The 24,144-nt window shown below is 41.8% G+C and overlaps 1 protein-coding gene across 1 annotated transcript in view; it reads left to right on the forward strand.

Annotated features, from left to right (window-relative positions):
* Positions 1 to 692, forward strand: part of TMSB4X (thymosin beta 4, X-linked) — a 918-nt gene extending 226 nt beyond the window's left edge. Inside the window, exon 2 of the mRNA XM_010185843.1 lies at positions 233 to 692. Coding sequence (XP_010184145.1) covers positions 233 to 267 — 35 coding nt within the window. The 3' untranslated portion in view covers positions 268 to 692. The remainder of the gene's footprint in view (positions 1 to 232) is intronic.
* The last annotated feature ends 23,452 nt before the right edge of the window (positions 693 to 24,144 follow it).

Genomic DNA, 24,144 nt, shown 5'->3' on the forward strand with positions numbered 1-24,144 from the left:
AGCCGGGGGTGCTGGGTGGAGGGAGGATACGCGGCTGGGGCTGTGCCCGGCAGAGCAAACCTGAACCCAGCGCGTAGTAACGCTTAATTTGCAATTATTTACATTTCTGTTTTGATATATACATGTATTTCGCTACGTATATTTTTACAAATTTTGGGAATTGTCATGTGAATGCATGTCAGGTTCTCGATCTTTATTTCTTTTTCACTCTTTTTTTTTTCCCCCTTTTTAGCAATTGAACAGGAGAAGCAAGCGGGTGAATCGTAATGAAATCTGCCCTTCCAAATTATGCACTGTACATTCCACAAGCATTGCCTTCTTATTTTACTTCTTTTAGCTGTTTAACTTTGTAAGATGCAAAGAGGTTGGATAAAGTTTAAAATGACTGTACTGCCCCTTTCACATCAAAAGAATAGAGAGAACTACTGACACTGAATGAAGGCGCTGCCTTTCCCTCTGCCTGTCTGGCTTTGGTCCTGGTGGCATGAAAGAGCTTGCATGTTGATGAAAGAAGAACTTGGGTGGGACTACAGTAAACTAGAGTAACACACGAATAAATGCAAAGCTGTACCAAGGTCCTGCGAGCTGTAAAATGCAGTTAATCGAGTGCCATTTTTTTTTTTTGTTCAAATGATTTTAATTATTGGAATGCACAATTTTTTTAATATGCAAATAAAATGTTTTAAAACCTGGATGGTATTTATGTCCTCTATTTGGAGAACTGTATCAAAGGATATGAAGCATAAAAGCCGATACTGAAACATGGGATACTATAAAACCTCTGAAGATTACTGAAACCTCAATCAGCATTCTCATTTTTTTTCAATATGTGCTCTCACTATTAGATAAATTTGCATTCCTTGAAGCTAGCTTTTAGGCAGTTTTAAAATTGCATGTCTTATAAATTGTTACCATGTGAGTATATAACTTTAAATATTTCTTCTTTAATATTTAATGTAGAGATTGAGAAAGGCAAAAAATTTGGCTATGTTTATTGCTTTGCCCCGCCCATAGCATAGCTCTTTTAATAAGAACTGTTCTGTACTGTTGCACAGATTCAGCCTTGCTTGTATAAATCCTTATTTGGTTTAATTATTAATTAAGCCTTGTTCTGCTGATACAGTATTTAAAGGAAGATACAACTTTTATTTTAAGCCAAAGATTTTACTTAAACTCTTTAATTTTCTAAACTGCTTTAGTGGATAGTATCCCATGCAAATAAAAATTATTTTACTAAAATGTTAGTCACCTTTTGAACAGTTTTATAATCTCTTAATGGCTACTTGATCCTAAAAGTTTATATCAAACACCAAAAATCTACAGTTTCTTTACTAATTCAAAAATATTCATCTGGGGGCAAAACTTAATAGTAACTAATAAGATGATAATAAATCCTATATGGAAATAGCAAGACTCAACATTGCTGGTTTACGGCAGATCATTTGGGCCTGGAACACTTTGGTTATTTTTAGTCAAATGACAGCAGGTAAAACTTGTGATCCAGGGAGGTCAGTAGGAGTTAACTTCAGTAGTCATAGATTTTAATTACTCACTTTGAAGTGAGTAATTAACATGCTGGAAAAAAGGTGCTGTCAGATAGCTTGCAGGAGGGTGGTGAGCATGGTTCTGCAGTGCCTTAGATGGATCTTCAGAGTTTGAGCCTGTATTCATTTCAGCCAGTTCCAGTAAAGCAAAATTGGTTCCTCTGGCGAAGCTTGGATTTTGCTGAGGCTGCTGACTTGGGGAGGGGGAAAGGTCATGTAGATTTGGGATTTGCTGCTTAACAGCATCCGATCACAGCAACAAACTCCTTGAGTTTACACCAGGGAGGGCAGTGGGGCTCCCCTGCTTGGAGAGGAGGTGAATGTCTGTGCTGCTAAAGAAGGAGCCTCATGTATTTGTGAACACAGTCCCTAACCCCCCAGCAGTGGCAAACTTGCAGAACTGAGTGTTTGATGAGATAGATTCAGGCCTGAGGTGTTTTCATGTAGTCCATGGGAAGATTTAGGAAGTCCTAGTGGTGTAAGGACCTCCAGTGTAATTTAAACTGATGAGTTCAGGAATGAAGTGAACAATTTCTTGTGCTTGTAACTGTTTCAAGCTTTCATTTTATTTCCTATATATAATGGGATTGGAAAGTTTTAGCTGAGTTTCTGAAAAGTCAATTAAACAATCAGCTTCCAGCTACTGATCTTAATCAGGTAGCACCGGATGCTACATGACTAAATTCACAAGCATACAGTCTGAACTGTACGTGTGCAAATGAGCAGAAGCGAAGCGCTTGCTTACTGTGGATTCATCTCTGGAAACTAAAACAAAGCAATGTATTTCTGAGAGTTAAATTGTGAGGTATACATAGCTTGGAGTAAGTCAATGAAAGAGCGTGCTGTAAGGCAGCGTAGTTCAGCAAAACTGTAATGAGATACGAGGCCTCTGATTTCAGAATTGCAAGTCCAAAGTGATCAGAAGATGGTGCTGGCCAAAGGGTGCCACCATCTGCGATGTGTCTGGTGGCTTCAGGTGCAGGGTAAGAGCTGGTGAGGTTCAGGTCTGTTTTCAGGATATATGGCAATAAGCTACTGCTACTGTTAGGAGCTCTGCTTCTGGGACCAAGGACTGAATAAAACACAAAATCAACTGGGAAGTAAACCTTCCATGTCAAATTCAGGAGTTGCTGGAGCCTATCATCCCCTGCTTTGCTCTTTGTTTGGCTCTTTGTGCATATTCAGAGAAAATATGGCAGATATTTGCCATGCTTTGCATAGGCAGTATTGAAGTGGCCACGTCTGACACCTACTTTACAGCAATGCAATTGATGGCACGAAATGTGAAGGCTCAAATGGATCGATAGCAATACACACGGCTGCATCTGAACCGGCTGGTGGCTGTGGCTGATAAAGGAGACAAATCTCTTTGACTGTCACTCTAGAAACTTTCACCATCAACAAATTGACAGGGAAAAAAAATACAGCCCAAAACCTGGCCATGAAAAAGGGTCATCAGAAACAGAAAGGCACATATGGTTTTCGATTTCACATGCTGTGCAGTCACATTATCCCAGCCCTACGAGACCAAGGCTTTACGGTGTCTGGTGTGCTGCCTCCCCGCCCCCAGAAGAGAGGCAGTTTCATCAGGGCTGTGCCGTGAGCGGCTCTGCCCTCAAGCACTGAGACAAATTCTTCCTTTCTCAATATTTAAGAAAAGATTTTCTCTTTTCGGTGCACCTCTCCAGATAACATTAACTATGCATATATGAGACAGAAAGCATATGCTAACAATATCCAAAATAGATCAGTGTGGTATTAATTACAGAAACATGGAGACTTTAATGCAAGCATTTTGGTCTTCTAGGCTATTTTTGTGCAATGCTGAGTGTGTGATAAAACACCACTTCCCCTAGTAACTCTTTACTTCCCCAGAAACAGTGTAGAAATGAGCAGTTCCTATTGTGTATTGTAATCATATATGGCTGCCACATACAGCTGCCGCACAGCATAGTTTTATTAATAAGCAACTGTGCACTAATCCAAGCATCATATAAAATACAATAGGCGCGTAACACAGTGTTCACTGCAAGATTTCCACAGGGCTGATACTAAAAGGGGTGTGAAGAAATAAAAACTGCAGCTCATGCTTATTCGTTAATATACAGTAGGATGACTATGCAAAGCAACCTATGGCAGCCTTGGCAGAGCCGTCTTTCGTGAGCTCATCTGATGTGCCAGCTTTGTGCATTTTCAATTCAACAGGCAAGGGAGCCGAATCGTGAATAAAATGAGCTATTTTGTTAATTTGGAGAAAGGCAATTCCAGACAACATTTATCCATTATTTTTACACTGTCTGGCAGATTAATTTGCTATTGTCCTTGTGATACGATGATTTTTGAAAAAAGCTTTGCTCTCTACCGTACACCTATTTCAAAATTCTGTGACTTATGACAAGAGCAAGCCTATTTTTCTCTCTTTTTTCAATTGAATAATTACCTGAATTCCAGTATTGCTTTTACTACATTTTAAAAATGTCAGTCCCCTCTCTGACTTTCTCTCCTTCCTGCTTAGGGAAAAAAAAATCAAACATAGTGGGTTCTGAGAAATGTTTAATTTTGCCTCTGGGTTAATGAGCCTTCAGCATATTGGGAGCACAGTAATTTTTTTTCTCTTATTTCTGCAATCATGAAGACTACAACATTCTTTCTTTCCTTGGAATCAAAGCTGAGGTTCTCAGGAGATTTTTCAGTCTCCTGAAGCTTGGGCTTTGTGAAAACTGTCAGGCACGATGACATTGAAACAATGTAATGAGAATTGGCAGTTGGAAGATTCTCTAACCACTGGTCCTTCACAATAAGAGGATGTTGATGGCAAAGCACTGTCAAATCTATAGTTTTATAGATAGTACTATATAAACTATATAGTTTTCATAGTTTCAGGCCATGATATGCAAAGAATGGCAGTATAAGGCTGTAAAGTGTAAAACTCTTTTTCTTTTTTTCTTTTAAATTTCAGAATTCCTATGGCCTCAGGTTTTCTGATGGTTCTGGATTCATTGTTTACCTAACATAGATTTTTCATTCACAATTTTTTTTTGCAAATTAGTGAATTTACTCTAATTTAAATATATTTCCAGCATCTGAATAGTCGCTAGATATTCACAACATGTTCAATCAAAACACTGTCTTGGAAAAAAAAGTCATCATTCCATTGACCAAAGGCTTCTTGGTGATGAAGAAACTTTTCCCAGTATTGTCATTCAAGTAATTTTATCTTTGGCATGTGGTCCAGGGCTTGAAATCTGGGCCTGGAAACAATCTCATGTGCTTTTGTAGACATAGCATATTCCACAAAGAGACATTTGCAGTGCCCTTTGTTTGCGTAGTATGGATGAATATTGAGTACACTTACAAATTGATTAGAGATGTGTTTGAAAATGGAAAAAAAAACCCCTAAGCCAAGAAAAGGAATGCATTTGCATGTTCTATAATATTTGCCATGAATAATTTAGTTATGCCTAGTATCTTCTAGCAGTTTGAAGCTACAGCAGCAACATTCAGATCTCTAAAACAAGACAGATGAACTAGCTGAAATCTACTTCTCTCTAAATCAAAAGGGTGAAATTCAGGCTCTCAGATGGTTCAAATCTCACCTAACATATTTTACAAATTTTCATAGATATTACTTTATGTTTCATTTCCTGTAATGGTGTATCCTTTCCATCTGACATATAACTATGTATGGTATGGTTTATATTACTCAGGTATAACATTTTAAAATGTTTTGAAATGGAGAAATATTTCTTCAAACTATCACTTGCAGCTTTGGAATTTATCTTTAAGGCCTTCTGCACAGATAGATTTTGATGCAAGATAATCTAGAAAATTTTGGAGCTACATAATAATCTGAAAAATCACTTGCTGGATTAATTTTTCATGCTTCTCAGTTCACCTCACCTGCTCTATATCATCTGACCTGTGTAAGAAAATTGAGCCAGCAGAGGGATATTCTTCATCCTTCCCCCCAGCCTGGGCACTGCCTCTCAAGAATGAAATTGACCCACAGTGCAGTGGGAATAGCATTCAATATTAGTATGTGACAAAGTCGGATATTTCCTGAAGGACAGACATTGAAGCTTTTTGGCAAAGGGCTCATAACACTTGTTTACTGCTTCATAGGGTCCTAAATTTAGTATTGGACAACACTACAGAAGAAAACTAATTTTAGGTCAGCTTCAGAGGTTTTTATGGTCCCCTCTGAGACTATACAGTTATAATTATCAAAACCAAGGTGTGAACCAAGTAGAAAAATATAAAGAAACCTTCTCTAAGTAATTTCCAGGATGTCATGTGTGTGATTTCACCACTTACAAAGGCGCAGCTGTATCAAAACCAAACAACAAAAATAAGATACTAGTTTAGACCCTGGTGTCCAGTAAAGTTGGCCAAAGGAATAACTGTTTGGACTGTATCACTACTATTTTTGCAAGGTATTACAGCAGCACCTTGGTGCCTGTCATAAACCTAGACATATGAAAACATACATAGTGCAGAAACTGTTTTTGCAGGAACAGAGCTGACTCATGGGCACAGATTTGGTAAAATCAGAAGTTTGAACGGGGACTGAGGCTGCAGCAGGCTACAGACTGCAAGATGTGACCGCCTGCTTTCCCTTCTCCCCAGATGACTGAATCTACCAGACTTCTTATAAGAAGTCATCATATGCGTATCATATAGGCAGCTGTGCCTTTGCATGCATGCAACGCCCCAATGATTTGGTGTATCCTCGTCATTTGGTTTATTACTAAAATTTATCTTTGATTTATTACTAAAATTTATCTTTGGTTTCTAGGGTTGGCTTAGACAGCTGAGCCTCCACTGAAGAAATGAAAGCCCAGAGAGGCGTACTGAGAGATAGTTGCTGAAGGAAAGGTCCATTCTTTGTATTGCACCTTTTTCTTAATGTGCAATGAGAGCAACAGGAAACAGAGACCATTTCAGAGTGACATCCCCAGACAGAAAAGTGGATGTGGCCCTGAGCATCTACATTCCCAAAGCAGAAACCATCTTCAGCACGCTGAGCACCCTCCAGGCTCACAGCAGGTGTATTTGACTGTTTTGGGTTCTTGTGAAGAGGGACCGCATGAGCAGGTCACGCCCAGTGTCACCCAGCAATATCAGAGGGTGGGCTCCCGGGGGCAGCCTCAGGGCACTTCCCAAGGCAGCGAAGCCTTTTTTTTATTTTAATGTTTCTATTTAGCTTTCCTGTCACCTCAGTTACAAAGTTTCAGCCATACAAAGAAGTAATGTAAAATGCTTGAGCTCTACCGGTGTACTACACAGGAATTCAAACCAGCCATAACGTTACCAGCCCAGGCTCAGTGGTGGCTTTAGGGCTGCTTTGCATCCTAGGAATGGGGCAAACAAGCTCATATGTAAATCCATTACTTAAAGAACCTGATTACTAAATTAAGGATACTACACAGTGCATGAAGGCTTTTCTTGATAGGGAACCTGATGCCTGGGTCTTCAAAAACTACTGCCCTAGATTAGGCCAAAGGCTAGAAGGTCCCATGAAAAAGTTGTCACAGACAGTATACTAAAATTGCTTCCATGACAAAGCAATACATGATGAGCTTTATAAAAATGTGAATATTCTCTACCAGTAGCAAAAAAAAAGCATTGTCGGAAATGAAGTGAGTTAATGAAGGCTTCAATGATTTTGGTCCAACTGTATTGTTTCAGCATGAATTAGGAATAAGAAAACTAGCAGCTGAGCTATACCCCACTGCTCTGACATGTTAGGGCAGGATAGATGGATCCCAGACAGTCTCATCTCCATAGCTCATGACTACAAAAGCAGCTCATGCTTGCCTGAATCATGCAGAGAACATCGCTCCCAGGAAAAAAACTTCACGTTTCTTTAATTTCTTTTTTTTTGAGCAACTTTAATTACCACTCTGGGAGACACACAGAAATCTGCTGCCTGCTTTGCTTTTGGTAGTTGGCTTGCCGGCATTAAGTGGAGGGAGGAAGGGGATGCTCTGGAAAAGAGTGAGGCTATTACAGATGACACCATTCTCAGCATGAGGAGTTAGTGTGATGCCAAGAGGAATACAGGTGAAAAACCTTTCCAGGAGAGATGCAATCTTGTACAGGTGTCCACACATAAGCTGTACATAACCCATATGTGGCTGCTTCCCTGATGCTTTGCTTGTTAAAGTCGTCTCTGCTGTATGTGGGAGGTGTGGGCTACACTGAGAAATGCCAAAGTAGCTCTCAAAGTCCTTGCTTCATTTTAAAGGTTAAAGCTAGGAACAGTCTGGCATTCTCTGAAAGGCCTTTAAATGGATCAAAGATGTTTAATCACATGTGTTGCAGCATGAGCACCCTCTCTTCTGTATCCTTTTCAGCTGGACTTTGTGAGCTGATGGGCACAGATTTTGTTTTCAGCAAGGGCTGCACTGTGGCTATTATCTACAGTTTGTGCTCTCTGAGATCAAAAAAACAGTAGAGAGTGTTCTGAGATCAGGCATGGTCTCACATAATTTTCAATTTGGTAGCCTGAAAGGCTCCTAAATGCATATTAAGGGATAACATTAACGGAGCAGTTGGATGTTTACAGCTTCCCATGAGATTTCTCTCCTTGCTGAAGTTAAAGGCCATATGAAATGTCAAGGTTTTGAGCAGGTGTGGTTGCCTTTGTTTCAGTGAGTTTTCTAGAGGTTTAGTGCACTTGCATGTCAGGCTATTTTTTATTTGAGTGCCTAATTAAGGGAAATAACATAGTTTTATTCCCTTGTAGCTCCCCTCAGTTTATGATATTAGCTTATGTGGGGCCTCTTAGGCAGAACTCTATTACAGTGAGCACTCCTCAGAAGGAATGGGAGTATCCCCTCTCTTTGCATGACATGTGAAGTTCAATTGCATATCTCAAGGTATTTTCTTCTCACTATCTCCTTTCACATGTTCTTATTTTTCATGGAATTCTGTTTCCTTCTCTAAATTTGTTCCCCTTCATCTGGATAGGCACCCTCATAACACCACTGTTACATGCCCAGGAAGCTTGGTCTTCTCCTCAGCCCTCACTCATCATACCCAAACTGTGGGTGTACCAATCCTGCCAGCAACTAATGCCTACTTCAGATCATGTGTCTTCCTCCATTATACAGTCTAATAGCCTATCAGATTGCTTGGTGTCTACAGATCCCTCACTTTCAACAGGAGCCTGTTGCCAACTTTTTGACAGTGGAACTACATCAAACACCTTCTGCCTGAGATATCTGTGCCTTTAAGATAATCCTGGTAAAAGTGTATTTCTTTCCTTTCCCTTCTTTCTGGGATGTCCAAAACTGGTCCCTCAGAGCTGACCCAGCAGAGGAAGCAGTGGCATGTCAGCAAACTGGAAGGGCTAGGTGCTGTATAAGCTGCCCAGAAAGAAAAGAGCGAGCTCTTAGCTCACCTTTATGCAGTCTTTCCCCTTGTCTGTCTCAGCTTCACAACAATAAGTTTTTGGTATTTTTAATGAGCTTATTTATTTCCAAGTCTCTAGACTTACCATCTTTCACGCTGCTAGCCAGCAGTGGGAAGGTTAAAAATGCAGTCAGTTACCAGTGGCAACATACTAGTGTTGTAAATCCTGCCCACACATCTTCAGATCTACTGACATTTGAAACATCTAGGCCCTTTCTGTTAGCTGTACCCGTGTAATTATGTCTCGGTATATCTTTTTTTCCTACATGTCATCCTCCAGGAGTGCTCAGACAAGTATATATGAAGAATATAGATGGAAGAAGAAAGAAAGAAATAGACTGAAGTTATAGAAAAAGAAAGGAAGCCATTACAAATTGTTCACTGGGGGTTTTGAAAGAGCAATATCACATATTAATAGTTGCAATACAATAGCAGATTATCGATCCCTTTAAAGTATTTTAGTGTTTCACCTGTGAGCTGCAGTTCAGGCTGTGCAAGTGAAATCAATTGCACTTTACATAAGCACCGTTTGCTTATCTTGTATAGCAGGGATGTGGAGCTGCTGTATGTCCTTCTAATCAGCAGCGCCATAAGCTAACAGACTGCATGTAGCAGGACTGGCAAATATGCTAAGGCAAACACATGAAATTTCCATGTGGAATCCAGTGAATCATTCACACACATACACACACACATACAAAGGTGCAGTTTCCAAATGGTGTGCTTTTAAATGCCAATAAAATGAGGCTCATACTCTTTGGTCGAGATTTTTCTGTTCTGACTGCTGCTTTGTTCAGTGACTAAGTCTGCTGATATTTCTGCAGGACTTTGTTGGAGCCCACTCCAGTACAGGTGACAAAATGGAGCTGCAGGTGATAGAAAGGGCAACCATGGCTTCAGCTGAAGACAGCCAGGGAAGCTGCAACCCCAGCCTTTGGCAACCTTCTTCTGCACATTCCCACAAAGGATGGCAGGAGACAAGGACCAGCCCCTCAGGGCCAGCTCTGGAAAGTGATCTAGAGTAGCTGGTCATTTTTATTACTTGTTGCTGTCAAAGGGATAGCAAGAAGAGGGCTACCTGGAGAATGGGTTCTCCTGGACAAAACATCTCACCCTCATCCTCCACACAGTACTCTGTACAAAGATGCACTTGGCATTGAAAAACAGATAGGAAACTAGAGTACCAAGCGGCACTTTACATCTGTTTTAAAATTCCCTTTTATTGATTTTTATACAGAAGTAATACAGCTTACATCAGTGCTGTATTATGGGCATCTTAATCACAGATGTCTCCAGGCGTGGTATCTTTGTAAAATGCTATCGGTGTTAAAAGAAAATGGGCCACTAGAGAGAACAAACTAATAAAAGCTTATGATTATGAAGAAATCACTAGCAGTTTACACTGTTATCCACTCACATGTGGAGGGCTACTTATGGGACAGGCATTCTCCAGCCTGAGTAAAGGTGGCAGTAACTGGTGTGACTAATCACATGAGTAAACACCACACTGATGAACAAAGATTTGGCAGGATTAAGCACCCAGTTCTTCTCTGCTCAGATAAATCATTTATTATGTGATCAAGGCCTGTGTTTTGGTCTTCGCAAATGTGAATTATTTATAACACCATGCTGAATTTCAGCCATATACACTGAATTCTTTCAACACATTTAATGAAGTCTGAGAAATTATTCTTTGTGATACATCTTCATGTTAGTGGGCTCTTATAGATTGCTTCTTCCATATATGTAGAGTATAGATTTTTAATCTGGTAATGGACTGTCCACTGCCTTCAGCCACTATTCTTGCTTTTGACAGTAATGAGGCCATTATTACAAATTCAGAACAATTTGTACACAGCTCATATAGAAGGGGCATATCACAAGCCAACATTCCTTCCTTATATGAAAAACAGTATTCCAGTGAGGTAGACAAACATATTCAAGCCCTTATGAACATTCAAGCATTATGGTACTTGATAGATGAAGAAATATCTTCTGTGTAATTATGCAGCATCTGATTTATTAGAGTGTATACTGTGCTGCTTAAGAGAAATTATATACACAGAAGATGAAAACTGGCTGTTAATTTGCATATACCATTCTTGGCAATATTTTAAGAATTACTATGTGTTTGACCAAGCTGACAAATATTTTTGATGTTAAACCATGCTTCAGTTTTGTCTCAACAAGCAAAGAGATGTTCAGCTAGCTACTGCAGGCATCTCTGTTGACTTTAAAAGGGAACTTGTCTGCTGATTTTGACCTTTCAAATTGCACAGAAGTTAGATCACTGAACAAGCCTAAAATAGACGGTGCAGATACCCTTATAACAAGAACCTGTTATTTCACTCTTTGTTTTGTGGGTTGCGTTTCAAATACTCGTCTGGACTAGCAGGAGGTGCATGGATTCATGCATGAAGCTCAGAGAAACTGTGGAAATTTATATCCACCTTGAGTGGATATATCAGCACATCATTTACTGGTTGGATTAATAGGCTTGGTTAGGAAAAGAAAAGCACTGACATGGGTAGTCTTTTTTTTACAAGCAGAAGGAAAAGGATGTTCCTTTTGTGGGAGTTAATTGTCATCCCCACTCCTCATTGCCATCCACGTCTCTCACAGGTGAAGATGCTGGTCCCTGCTGAATAGCAGTCCTTGCTTTCCTCGTACCTCAGTAACCAGCAACATGCTGACCAAAATAAGAAGGCAATCTGAGTCTGCACTATCATTGCTTAGAGAAATGTTTCATTTCTAGCTCAAGGTGAGCAAGACAAGAGCTATGAACTCAACACTTATACACATAAGGTGTCATCTTTTATTTCCTCTAGGTTCTACTGTGTTAGTTCTTTGCTTTTCAAACGTTCAGTCGTACCTGCATTATCCCTTTAGGTAATGATGATTTTTGAAAAAACCCACACTTTTAACTCAGTCAGTAGTTTAATTGACAAGAATATACATACTTTACCACCTTCAGAAAGCAGGCATGAATATATGAGGATTAAACCAAGTTTCAAATAGACATTCGTTTTATTAGTCTCAGGGGTTTTTTTAAATACTTTTCTCAGTTATGACCAGTGATTTTTTTTTTCACAGTAGGAAGTCATATCTCAGCAGCAAAATAATAGGACTGGAAATTAATAACTGCTTTTTTCCTGTGAAAATTTATGAGCCTCTAATTTCACGTCTCTTTTATCACCTATCCTCTACTGGGTCTTCTGGTTAGTTTACCTTAATGGTAAACATTCAGTCATTTTAGCAGTGAAGCTTGTAGCATACAGATATACACCTTTGTTATGCAGTATGCTCCTCTGATTTATATTCTTGATATAATTTCAACAGGTACTGATAGTAGCTGGATTTTCCGTCATTTAGATGATCAAATTTGGAACAGGGCAATGCCTTCTTGTTTTCTCTTATGAAAACTTAAAATTATGGATGTTGTTTGGTTGATTACAACTTTTGATGTCAGGGTGAAAGTGTTAAAACTTAGTCTGCTTTAGGCAAAGAAATCTTAGTTAAAATGTGTATAAAAATATGTATATCATATATCCCCCATGAAATGAACCAAATATCAAGGGTTGTTAGCATCATTAGCTTCTTGCTGTCTTGATTTTCTCCCAGTAACTTAAAAGAACATTAAAATGTGTGCATGGCTGATCTCCCATATAAAAAGATCTAATTGATGGTCTTGGTTTTTCTAGATCCTGTGCAACTGTTTTAGTAGGAGTATTTCATGTAGGTCCATGTGTTGGGTGAATGCTGCATCTAGGAGCACATGTAGGAACCTCACAAAGTATTAAATTGAAAATTTCTAAGTATAGACCTTTATAGTTAGGTGAAGCATTTATAGGGCAATACATACCCTTATATATGCTTTTTAAACATTTGCCTAGCCCTACTGCCTTTATGAATGATGTTGTTGTCCTTCTTTGTCTTTAACTTCTTGAGTTTATTTCCATATGTTTCCTGATTTACAACATTTCATGCTCTGCTTCTTTGTGTTGTTCTGTAAGGACAGACTCAAACGTTCCCGTGAAAGCAAAGGATCCCAGAGCATCCATGCAAGCTGACTGAGGGAGGGGACTGTAGTGCATATCTTGTAACTAAAAAGTGTGCTCATAGTGTTAAAAGTATCAACAACTGGTATTTCTTTTAAAAAAAATAAATTATACTGCCACTTCTCTTTTTTAGACTGTCAACTGCCCTGAGTGCCTGAGCTACCTTTTATGTTGTGTTTATGTAGGCTCTCAGAAATCAGTTAACTTGCACAGGCAGGGACAAATTTGCAAGAGTATCCTGTTAATTTGGACATGCATTGAAACCTTGACTTTCAGTAGGAGTTTTAGCTGTTCTGTAAAGTCGTCCTTACAGAACTGGGCTTTTAAAAATAGGGCTCAGAACAAATTTGAAAAAGCTGACCCTATGCAATCTACCATGCTGTTTTGGGTGCAGTGGGAACTGTAGGTATTTTGATGACTTGAGGAATAAGCATCACCTCACCTCTTCCAGTAGGTAATTCTTACAGGCTTTATTCAGTGCGTACCTAGGTCAATTTTTGTCTATTCTAGAGAGGCTCAACTTGTTTCTGTATTACAAGGCATCCTCAGATCCCTTCTTTGTCGTTCTGTTCACATTTAGCAAAACTCCCAGTTTGTCTAGGAAATTATTGGGTTACTTGGGACAAAAACTAGCCCCTGTAGTTCCATTTTGGATGAGTTTTTGCCTCAAGCTTCCCTATTAGTTTCGTTCTCACTAGCTGAACCTACAGATAGGTATCTCCAAAGTAGTTAGAAATTTATTCTGTTTGGTTGGGTAGTTGTGTTGGATATTTTGCCCTTTGTTTGATAAGGCACAGGCAGCCTTATCACACATTTTTATGAATCATTAGCCATCAGTCTTTCATAATACTTTGAGTTAACATACTGGGAACTATTTATCTGTGCACAAATTTAATGAAGCAAAAAAAAACAAATGCAGCCCAAGACCTTCAAACTGACAGAGCTCTCCTTAACAAGAACTTATTTTTGTGCTTGGCATCCCAGCCCCACAATTTTCCACCTGGAATCCTGGCTAAAAACGTACTTTGGAAAACCAAGCATTGAAATCTGCTACATGGGGTTCTGCAGCCCTGCTGTAAAGGTTTAGAAGTGTGCAAATTGAAAAAGATTTAAAAGTCCCTGCCTTCTCTCAATGGTCTCCCTCACTGGTGCATATCCTTGGCAGAGCAGCAGCATCTAAGAAGCATGCAGGCATTGGGACAGGAGCACGCAGGAGGGCACATGCCAGCAGATGTCTGTGCAATGCCAGAGGAAGACAAGCCACAGCTCTGGTCCCAGCTGGGAGGAACCTGGCAAGCAGGTTTCACCCATTTCAAGACGACCCTACAGGTTAGTGACAAGATAAGTTTAAGTAGTCCTGCCTTCTGCTTCCTCTCATTCTCAAGCCCTGCTGAATTACGTCCACGCTAACGCCATTTCCTCCACTGAGCTGGCAGAGGTGTTGGTGTGGGCACATAGTGACCCTAGATAAGATGAAAAACCACCACTCAAAACCTTTTTCTTTTCTGGCAAGGACATTTCCCTGCTCCAGCTCTCTGAGCAGTTGTATGAAGACTTGTGCCAGGTCAAGAGAGGTGTGAGAGGGAACCTGGGGGAGAAGGATAGGAGACCTCCAGCAGTAACTGATGCTGGAAACCCCATGATGCCAATGTCCCTGCAGTGCTACTGCAGCTTTTCACCACTATTGGAATGGGGAAGTTTCCACTTTCCTCCTTATTTTGTTTTCTGAAGGTAATAAACAGTCAGCAAGTGCCCTGCCTTTTTGGCTATTTTAACACTGAAAAATCTGGGGGTTCTGGTCTTTGATAAATAATGAGTGTACTTATGTATGTATACTTATAGTAAGTTGCAGAGAATAGAGAGCTGCTGCTACTTTGGCCTATACCATCCCTATATGCTACCTCCTGGGTTCATTGTTAGAACTAATGTCCTCCTCTGAAGTAGTTGAAAGAAAGGGTAAGTATGACAGATTTATTCTGAACCTCCCACCAAGATGCTAATTCTAGTTTCAGCAGCTATTTGTTCTCTTGCCTTTAGCCTGTTCCTTCCCAGATTTGCCATTCCCCTCTCCTCCCGCGACGCAGGGCTCAGCACTGCAGGGTAGGAGAGGCAGCAGCCTTCAGAAAGGAGTGTAGCTGACTCCAGAAGAGCACAGTTGGGTGTGCTTTGCACCTTTTCTGGCCTGCTAAGCGTGTAATTTGCACCCTCTGAGAAGTGGTTTCTCCTCAACTCCTACTCCTGAGCACTCAGCGAGACTTGCTGACATGTAATGTATGGCTGCTCGAGTGGGGACCACAAGACTCAGCTGATTCAGAGCTGTCAGCTCCCTGCCAAGGGGCAAAAGGACAGGTGCGAGTTACAGAAGATAGAGTTCAAAACTACGCCACTCACGATAAATAGCAAGCTGAGCCTGCCGTAAGGCAAGCAGATGGATGCAGTGCCCTTTGGTTCTCTCCAGCTACAAAAGTAATTCTGTTTCCTTGAGTCATGCCTACCAATGGTACAATTATTTTTGGACCACCACCAGGACATCTCTGATACAACAATTGTGTCTGTGGTACAACCGCTGGCAATTACTTGTGGCAGCAGTGTGTTTAGATCCAATACTTTTTATTGTTTGATATTTTCACACTTAAAATTTTCTGATTGTCTAGTAAAACAGAGCATGACTGTGTTTGAGTGTTCAACCTGAGATACACTAATGGACTCTGAATTTTAATAAACACCAAAAAGCTTCTTTGTCAAAGATAACCACATGAGAAGTCAGTGGGATGCTCCTAATGCACATTTTTTCAGTACTTTCATCCAGAGACCTGGGTATATTTCATAGACATTGCTGCCCACAGTTGTATACTTTGCAAACATTTACTTTTCTTGGTGTGTTATTCAAGAAGTTAGCTAGTATGAAGCTCATCAATATTGATGTGATGATGACTGTGCATTATTGTTGTGTATTGATTGTATTAATACGTGCTGGCTGTATAGTGTTATTAGAAATGGGATGCTGGCATGCATCTTGAGAGACACTATTGGAAGAGCTAAGGGCAAGATTCCAGCACTTAATTTAATTGAGATCAGGGGTCTAATTCTTAGGCAGAACAGTGCAGGAGAGCAGTGCTGAGGTTCTCCATACAGCCAGCAGAAACATTTCCCTCTGAGAGACAGGTAGCAGTCTAAGTTTCTTCCATTATACTGGGCAGAACTACATGAGATGCAGGGAATATTGAAATCTTCACTGGAAACCAAATGACACACCGTCAAGCTGCCATCCTTTCCATCCTCCTGTACTCACCACCATGTGGGCTGCTGCTTACATCCTTAGTCCCCACAAACTTTGCTGTCTTACAAGTTGCCGATGTCAATTCTTCGCTTCTGCAGTCTCTCGTGAAGGTGATTTTACTCTAGAACAAGTCATTAGGACACACTACACATTGTTGTGATTTTTATCTTTTGCTGGAATTTATTTACCTGACAGATGACCATGGAAAATTTCACTGTCCTTTTAAGATGTACAGCAAATAGGAAACACTACAAGTGGCTCTGATGCTGATTTCCAGGACACTCGGGCACGATTATAAAGCTCTGTTTTCCCCTCTTCCCCTTAACACCAGCAGTTGTGACATATGCTCAGCATTCAACATGGCCACAGCTGAGCAGCTCTCCATTTAGATTTGGGCTCCATCTGCCTCCAGAGACACAGGTGGAATCTGAGCTATCTGCCTAATGCTAAATGCAGATACAGTCCAGGGATTGTGCCCTTATATGACTTTTTATTTTATTTTCTTTAAATAAGTAGACTAACCATTTTTTATCCTCTTACAGGTTTGAAAACAATGGAGGGTTGGAAACTGCAGCTGGAAAATGTTTTTGGGGAGTCCTAAGTGCAATCAGGCCAACAACATACTGGAGCAAGTCCATTGAAGAGAAACTGGGGACTGGAACACATGATATAAAAAGCTGAGACAGCAACTGGGTTTGCCCAGCCTGGAGCAAACCCAGCCTTAATGGGATATTATAGAGAAGATAGAACCAGTCTTTCTAACTAAGAGTCGCAATTGGTTAGATACTGGAAAAAAAGCTTATGACAATTAGGATAGTCAAACAACGGAGATAGAGAGGTTGGGGAACCTTCATTACAGGAGATATTCAAAGCTCCAAGGGCCCTGAGAATCCTGATCTAACTGCAAGCTTGGCCCTGCTTTGAGTGAAGTATTGGAGCAGATGACCTGCAGAGCTCCTTTGCAGACTAAATTATTCTGATTTCATGATAATTTAGCTCATGGCATGAAGGCAGGAAACTAGCAGCTGCATGTTAGGGGATAGCAGAAGCACTGGGCAGCAGAAGCCATATGCAATTTATATCACATGGTCATCACAGCATGAACGATTTCCCTGCTTTTTCACCAGGTGTGTTACTACACTGGAGCTATCTTACCAGATCAGTGCTGCTGTGCTTCTTGTAATGTGTTGCTTGGCAGTGGCTTGCAGTCATTCCTTCTCCAAGGAGTGAGAAAAATACTGGCAATGTGGTGACTCCTCTGGTGTTATTTACACCAGGCAGGCAAAACACAACAACTTCAGTGCTAGCCTTCTGCATTGACTACGAATACATCAGCCTCGAAGACAACCTGACAGTTTTTCGACTTTCTGCATTTAAATCCTGTGAAAGTATTAAGGTGAACAAATGTGTTATTTGCATTCCAACATTCTTACCCAATGCATTAGTATCACTTGTTACCTGTGCTGTGCCACGGCTGCCATCAAGTCTCAGCCAGTGGCAGGGACATCCTTCTGACTCTGATGTTTGAAACAAAGATCCACTGAATAGCTCACATACCCAAGGAGCTAATGACATCCTCTCCTGCCTGAGACTGCAAATCCAGGCCTGTACCCATATCACCCAGTGCCCTTGACCTATATTCCTTATGCAGAGATCATTGTTCCAAGATGCTTTGAACTTGAGGAGTCAATTATATTTTCTTCTTATTTTAAGAGATATTTGCTGGTGTTGACTCTGCCTACCTCATGACTTCTCAAAGCTCCTTTCAGCCTTATTTTCCATGGTTATGCAGTATAAAACATAAACCAAAAGTACTAGCTCAGCCACGCTAATGTTTAAGGGTTAGGTTTAAATTTTCACATAGGGGAAGGCTGTGAAATGATGGAGTCAGACAGAGGCCATGAAGAGGGAACTTTGCTTAGAGGACAATGCATATAATCTGTTTGTCATAAACACAGGAAATCTGTACTGACTCAATAAGTGTTCAGACACCTGGAGAACTACATGTGATGCAGGGAATATTGAAATCCTCACTGGAAACCAAATTATATGCTGTCAAGCTGGTATATGAAATTTTATTGCACAAAAAGACAAGGACAAACAAGTTCAAAACCCTTCCTGGAAGTCTAATAAAACACAAGTACCAATACAGCATCAGACAGCATAAAAAAATGCTAAAAAGATAAACATGAAAGGGGCATGGTTTCATAGAGGGATGAGTCATGGGTAATTTAAGGAACCCTGGAGTGGTTTCTGTCACTTCTGTCAGGCACCTCAGTGAGCAACACCTTAAACCCTGCCACTGTTCCTATCCAACTGGTTCAAGAGCTCTTCTGCTGGATGTGAGACAAGGAGACAAGGAAAAAACCCAGCCCGCTGGCTGTATTTAGTGACATGAGTCAGGCTGTGCTTTTCTGGAACCACCTCTGTTTCACCCTGTTCGTTGTGAGGGGGTAGGAAGGTAGCTTTGGCCTGTGGTCATGCCACGAGGGTGGTGATGTCTGGCTGGGCAAGTGTCTGTGAAAGCATAGCAGTTTTCACCAGTGCCGCTTTCAAGATGACACAGAGGCTATGTGGTAAGTGTGTAGTGGATATTGCAGCTTCCACCCAGCAGGGTTTTCCTTCTCATGGTCCCCTCCCCATAATTTTGGTCCCTGAGCCTGTCAGCATTTGCTTGGGCTGTGGAGGTTGGAGAGCCACTGTGGTGCTTTCCCAGGCAGGCATTGTCATTGAATCACCACCCACAGTGCAGAGCAACCCCCATTCCACCAGGCAATAAACTGAGTAATATTTGATATGATAAACTGAAGGCAAAAGCCAACACAAATAACACATGCCTGTACTTGGTACTCCCGGATCTCCTTACTGTTTAATTCCACCAGAAAACCTCCATGGGTGTGGTGGTCAGGAGCGTGCTCTGAGCCATACTGTAGGTAATGATGTGACTGGGTGGTGCCACCATCGACACTGCAGTCTTTTCTTTTAACTTTTTGCCCCTGAAAATGCTGCTGCTCATCTTTTAGGTGCTTATGGGATGCAAACAAAGGTTGATGGTTAACCTCAGCTATCCTGTGCTCATGGTAGTAACCACCAGTGACATTCATCAGGAGTTTTGCTCTCAAGCATGGGGAGCACTGAAGTCTGACAGGAAGTGAGGAGAAATTGTGTGTAAAAACAGGAAAAGGAAGGGAAACTGTGTGTGAATTTAAGAGACAGGGGCTGCACTGGACAAGGCTGAAGGCCATACTGAGCCTCAGGGTAGAAGAGATGAGGTGACACATGACCTTGGGTGAGATGCAGAGGGTAAATACAGGTGACAGCAGTCAGGCTGTCCTGTTTCTTCCATCAGCAGTGCACTTCTCCCTTGCATGAGTGTGCCACACAGGTCTGTGAGGAGATGGGGCTGTGAATATATATTTTCATCCTGTGAAAATGTTTGAGGTTTCAGAGCAGGAAAGCAGCCAGCTGGAAGATGAAAGAAAGAGCCAGCTCCAAAGTGACCGGAAACTCCTAGCTTGGATACAGAAGTAACCCTTCTCTGTACACAGGTACTTGGGAAAGGTGTTCAGTGAATTCAACACTTTATTGGGAAAAAGAGTTTGCTGGAAAATGTTGTCCTTTTATAGGATCAGCAGTAGTGAGAGCAAAGCCTTTCTCATTACAGGGACTTGCAGAGGACAATCCTTACACTCACACCTTCTTCCCAGGGGCACACATTCTACCCCTAGCTACAGCTTGGGCAGGACTCTGGAGTTCCGCACATCTGCACGTGGCCTCTGAGGAAGGCCACAAGTGTCTGCATGTGAGAAACCACCAACCTCACCCAGTAAAGCGTCTGCAGGCAAAGAGCGATGATCATCCTAAACCTGGGCTAAATCCCAGGAAATGGAATGATACCCAGGGTAATGAATAAACTCTAATTTCCCGGAAGCCATTCATGTAAAAACTATGGCAGACAACGCTAAAAGACTTTGAGAATGATGAATGCAATCTGTTGTTGCTGCTGCCATTGCTATCATCACTATTAATAAAGAATCACTCTTTCTTCCTGATAATTACCTTTGAAATGTTCCCCCTGACAGAAACCAGATCAACTGCTTTCCCAAAGAGATGGGATTTTTCTGACCCCCTGCCCTGTGATGTGTCAGGGCAGTGTAAGACATGGAGCTCCTGCACCTTGGGGTCACTCTCATCAGCACTGTTCCCACGCGTGGCACTGAGCACCACCAGCCTACTGCGAAGGACAAGCATGTAACTAGTCCTGTAGACAAGGATTTATTTAGCCCAGGATTTCAAAATGAGTAACAGAGTAGGCACACCCTCCTAAGCCTCGGTCCTGTGGGAGGAAAAAACCAAAGTGCCCCAACACGTGTGGGGCTGTCTTTGGGAAAGGAATGGATTTCCTCTTGCTGCAGGCTTCCTGCTGCAGTGGTGGGGCTGTGTGAGTGGAGGCACCGCATGGCCCAGCACTGGGGAGCTGAATAAAACGGCCGTGTGTCTCAGGCACCCATAGCTGCACATACTATTGGGTCATTCTCATTGCCTGCTTGTCTTTCTCTTAGGAAAAGGTGCATTAAGGGCAAAACCAGTGATTTCCTGCAAATGCAACTGTGTTGGCATCATGCTTTGCAAGAGGTATTTCTTGTGGGGCAGGAGATGTGCATGGGGAACAGGAGGCATGTGGACATCCAGATGGGGCAAAAAGGACATCCCCATGCCCTAGCAGCCCTGCTTGTCACCCCTCAGCCTTACCTAGGTCCCTACAACTCAGTCTGAGGCCTGCTCTGGCTTGTGCCACTCGTTCATGGTGCCAACAGAACCCAGAGCACCGGCGTTTCAGCTCTGATCGGACTTGCTGAGCAGGAAGCCCAAGGACGGACACAGTGGAGGGGCTTGCTCCAGCTTTATGTGTCAGATGGGCACTCAGCAGTGAGTGATGGGACTTGGACTTGGACCCCAGGGTGTCTGTATGCACCCATGGGTGCTGCTTACACCAAGACAGACACTAACAGGCACTCTGCTCCCAAGGTGTGAGACTGATTTGAGTCCTTTGAGACACTGACCTTTTATGAGACAGGAAAAAAAAAAAAGCTGTAACAGCTTTGATCACATTTAAAGCGGTTGTCCAGCTAACCATACACATTAAAGCTGATGTCCAGCTAACCATACAAATTAAAGCTGTTGTCCAGCTAACCATACACATTAAAGCTGATGTCCAGCTAACCATACACATTCCAGCAGAGCTTACTTGAAAATTCAAAATTACTACCTTTTAATTTCATTTTCATGTAAAAAGTGCTAAAACCACAGCTTTTTAAAAGCTGTCCTTCAGTCATTGTTTATTGCTTTCATGCTTAGTGCTTAATACCTTTCATATCCTAGTTGGTTTTGTATCCATTATAACACAACCTCACTTAGGCAGGAACAAATGAGGTGCTTTGGTCCCTTCACCACTTTGCTCAATAAGTGTCCTGAGAGCATTTGCTGAAGCTTGCACTGCGTTTTAGCTGGTTTCAGCTCAATTGCAGGATCCTACTTTGTCAAATAAAACTGTTGAGACAGGTCTAAGACGGCTCAGCCCTTTGTTTCCAAACAATGTAGTGTGTAAGCATATGCATCTTCCCTTACCAAAAAGAAAAAAAAAAGGAGCAGGAAGGCCAAAGAGATGTTTAAAATATTTTCCCGAAGAGCACAATGCTGAGCGCTTCCGGGTTTAGTGCAATCTCTTTCTCTGGCCAAACATGGTAAGGAAGTGACTCTGTTCCCCACAGCACATGCTTGCAAATAGCTTCTTTCAGCAGCTGGAGGAAGCGAGAGATGCTTTACCGCTCTCCTTTATTGCCACTAGCTCGACTTCAGAGAAAGCCTGCAATCCACAGAGATGCTGTATTTGTATCAAATATAGGAGGAAGTGATTAAAAATTACTCATTCCAAGGATATGTCCAAATCACCGAATTCTTGTTAATTTACCCTGAGTATGAAAAGAAAAGTGCAGTCAAGTTTAGGTTTTCCATAAAAAGGAGCCCAGAGAAACAAAAGAGTCTGTGCCAGCTTTCCCTAGCAGGGATCTGAATGCCTGAGGCCAGTGGCAGCCCCTTGCTGTCTACTGGGTTTTCCCTCCACTCCTGATCACAGGAACGCAGCACCTAAAATGTGCACAGAACCACATCCGTCCCAGTTTCTTACCTGGGGCTTAGTAGCTGCTCTGACACTTTACAGTAAGGCTGCACCATCTACCCGAAAACAGCATTTCATTGGGGGAACTGAATCAGAGCGCCCTATCACTCCTGTGCACACCCACTGGGGTGTTTTGACCTGGGAGCCATGTGGGGAGGAAGAGGAGGAGGGTGGATCATTGCTGTGGCTTTTCCCCTCCTGCTGCCCTGCCATGTCCCCAGCAGTGCAGGCAGTGAGTGGGGTGCTGCCCATGGCCACCATCCCCACGCTTGGCCCCATACCTCTGAATTTGACCACCTGAACTTCTAACTTTGGCAGTGTTAATCAGTGGACTGGATCCTCCCCTTTTTGTTAAATAAATGAATGGTGTATATTTTTACTGCACGGTGTTCACTCATTTTCACAGCACTCGCTCGATTTCTGGTGAAACCTGCCCTGAGTAGAGCAAAGGCTTTGGAGCCACAAAGGTTCACAGCCACAGTGGAGAGGATCGGCCCAGTTCTCAGTGGTGCTGCAAGCACATCCAGGCACCCAGCAAGGTGCTGCCAAGCTGGCAAAGGCAACCAGGGAGTCCTACACCTAGTAGCTACCTACCCTAAAATCTCAACTTGCTTAAATAAATGCCATCTGCCTCTGCGGGGTGGGGGGGAGGCAAAGCTTCAGCACTGAGGCAGGTTTCCTTGGGCATAAGCATGTTAAGTTAAAGCTCTCTCTGCATGGAGTCACCAAAGGTGTGATCTTTTACCACAGATTCATAGAATCATTTGGTTGGAAAAGACCTTTAAGTTCATGGAGTCCAACCATTACTTGTTCACTACTAAACCATGTCCCTAAGCACCTCAACTACCCATCTTTTAAATGCCTCCAAGAATGGTGACTGCATCACTTCCCTGGAAAGCCCATTCCAGTGTGTGATAACCCTTTTGGTGATAAAACCAGTAACAGAGAAGAGGTCTGTAAAAGCAAGGGAGGATAGAAACATTTGGAGCCGTAGACTCTGTTTTACTTGACAAAGCACTGTCTGAAGCAGTGCAACATGCAAATAATAAAGAGAAAAAGGCTGGTGGGGGAAACTTGGAAGCGTTTGACAGGAGGAAGGCTGAGGACAGCTGATTCAGCCCCTATATTTCAGCTGGGCTCTGCTCACAGCTTCCCTGCCTGTCAGGAAAGAGCAGTGTTTCTGAAAGATAGGGAGAGATGACTTTAGGTACAACGGAAGGAATACCCACAGAAGTCAGCTCCCTATTTCTAGCCAATATTGAGAGCTGCCAGACTTCATATACAACTCTAAATCTATTGCTTTCTAACCATAAAACTGCCTTTTTGTGTTTTAATAGGAAATGATCTGCAAATTTCACTGAATGGTATTTTTAGATAATTTTAGAAAAGACTGTTGATTGTAGACCTTCATAAGTGGTTTAGTAAATAAATACAGAACTGAACAAAAGGATGACTTGATGTTTTCAGTGGTAATTTGGCAGCAATTTTCGCAGATACAATAGCACTGCATGCAAAATGTATTTCTTTTCATATCATGGCTGGCACGAATCAGATACTACTGTCCTATTCTTTCTGCAAATTCATCTCAGAAAATTTGCATTTTGAATATTAATAATGCAATATCAGAAGAACTCATTGACTAATGCTCTTTGCTCCCATTAATAACAG

This window comes from Mesitornis unicolor, unplaced genomic scaffold (genome assembly GCF_000695765.1).
Source record: "Mesitornis unicolor isolate BGI_N332 unplaced genomic scaffold, ASM69576v1 scaffold7186, whole genome shotgun sequence".
NCBI classification, from domain to species: Eukaryota; Metazoa; Chordata; class Aves; order Mesitornithiformes; family Mesitornithidae; genus Mesitornis; species Mesitornis unicolor.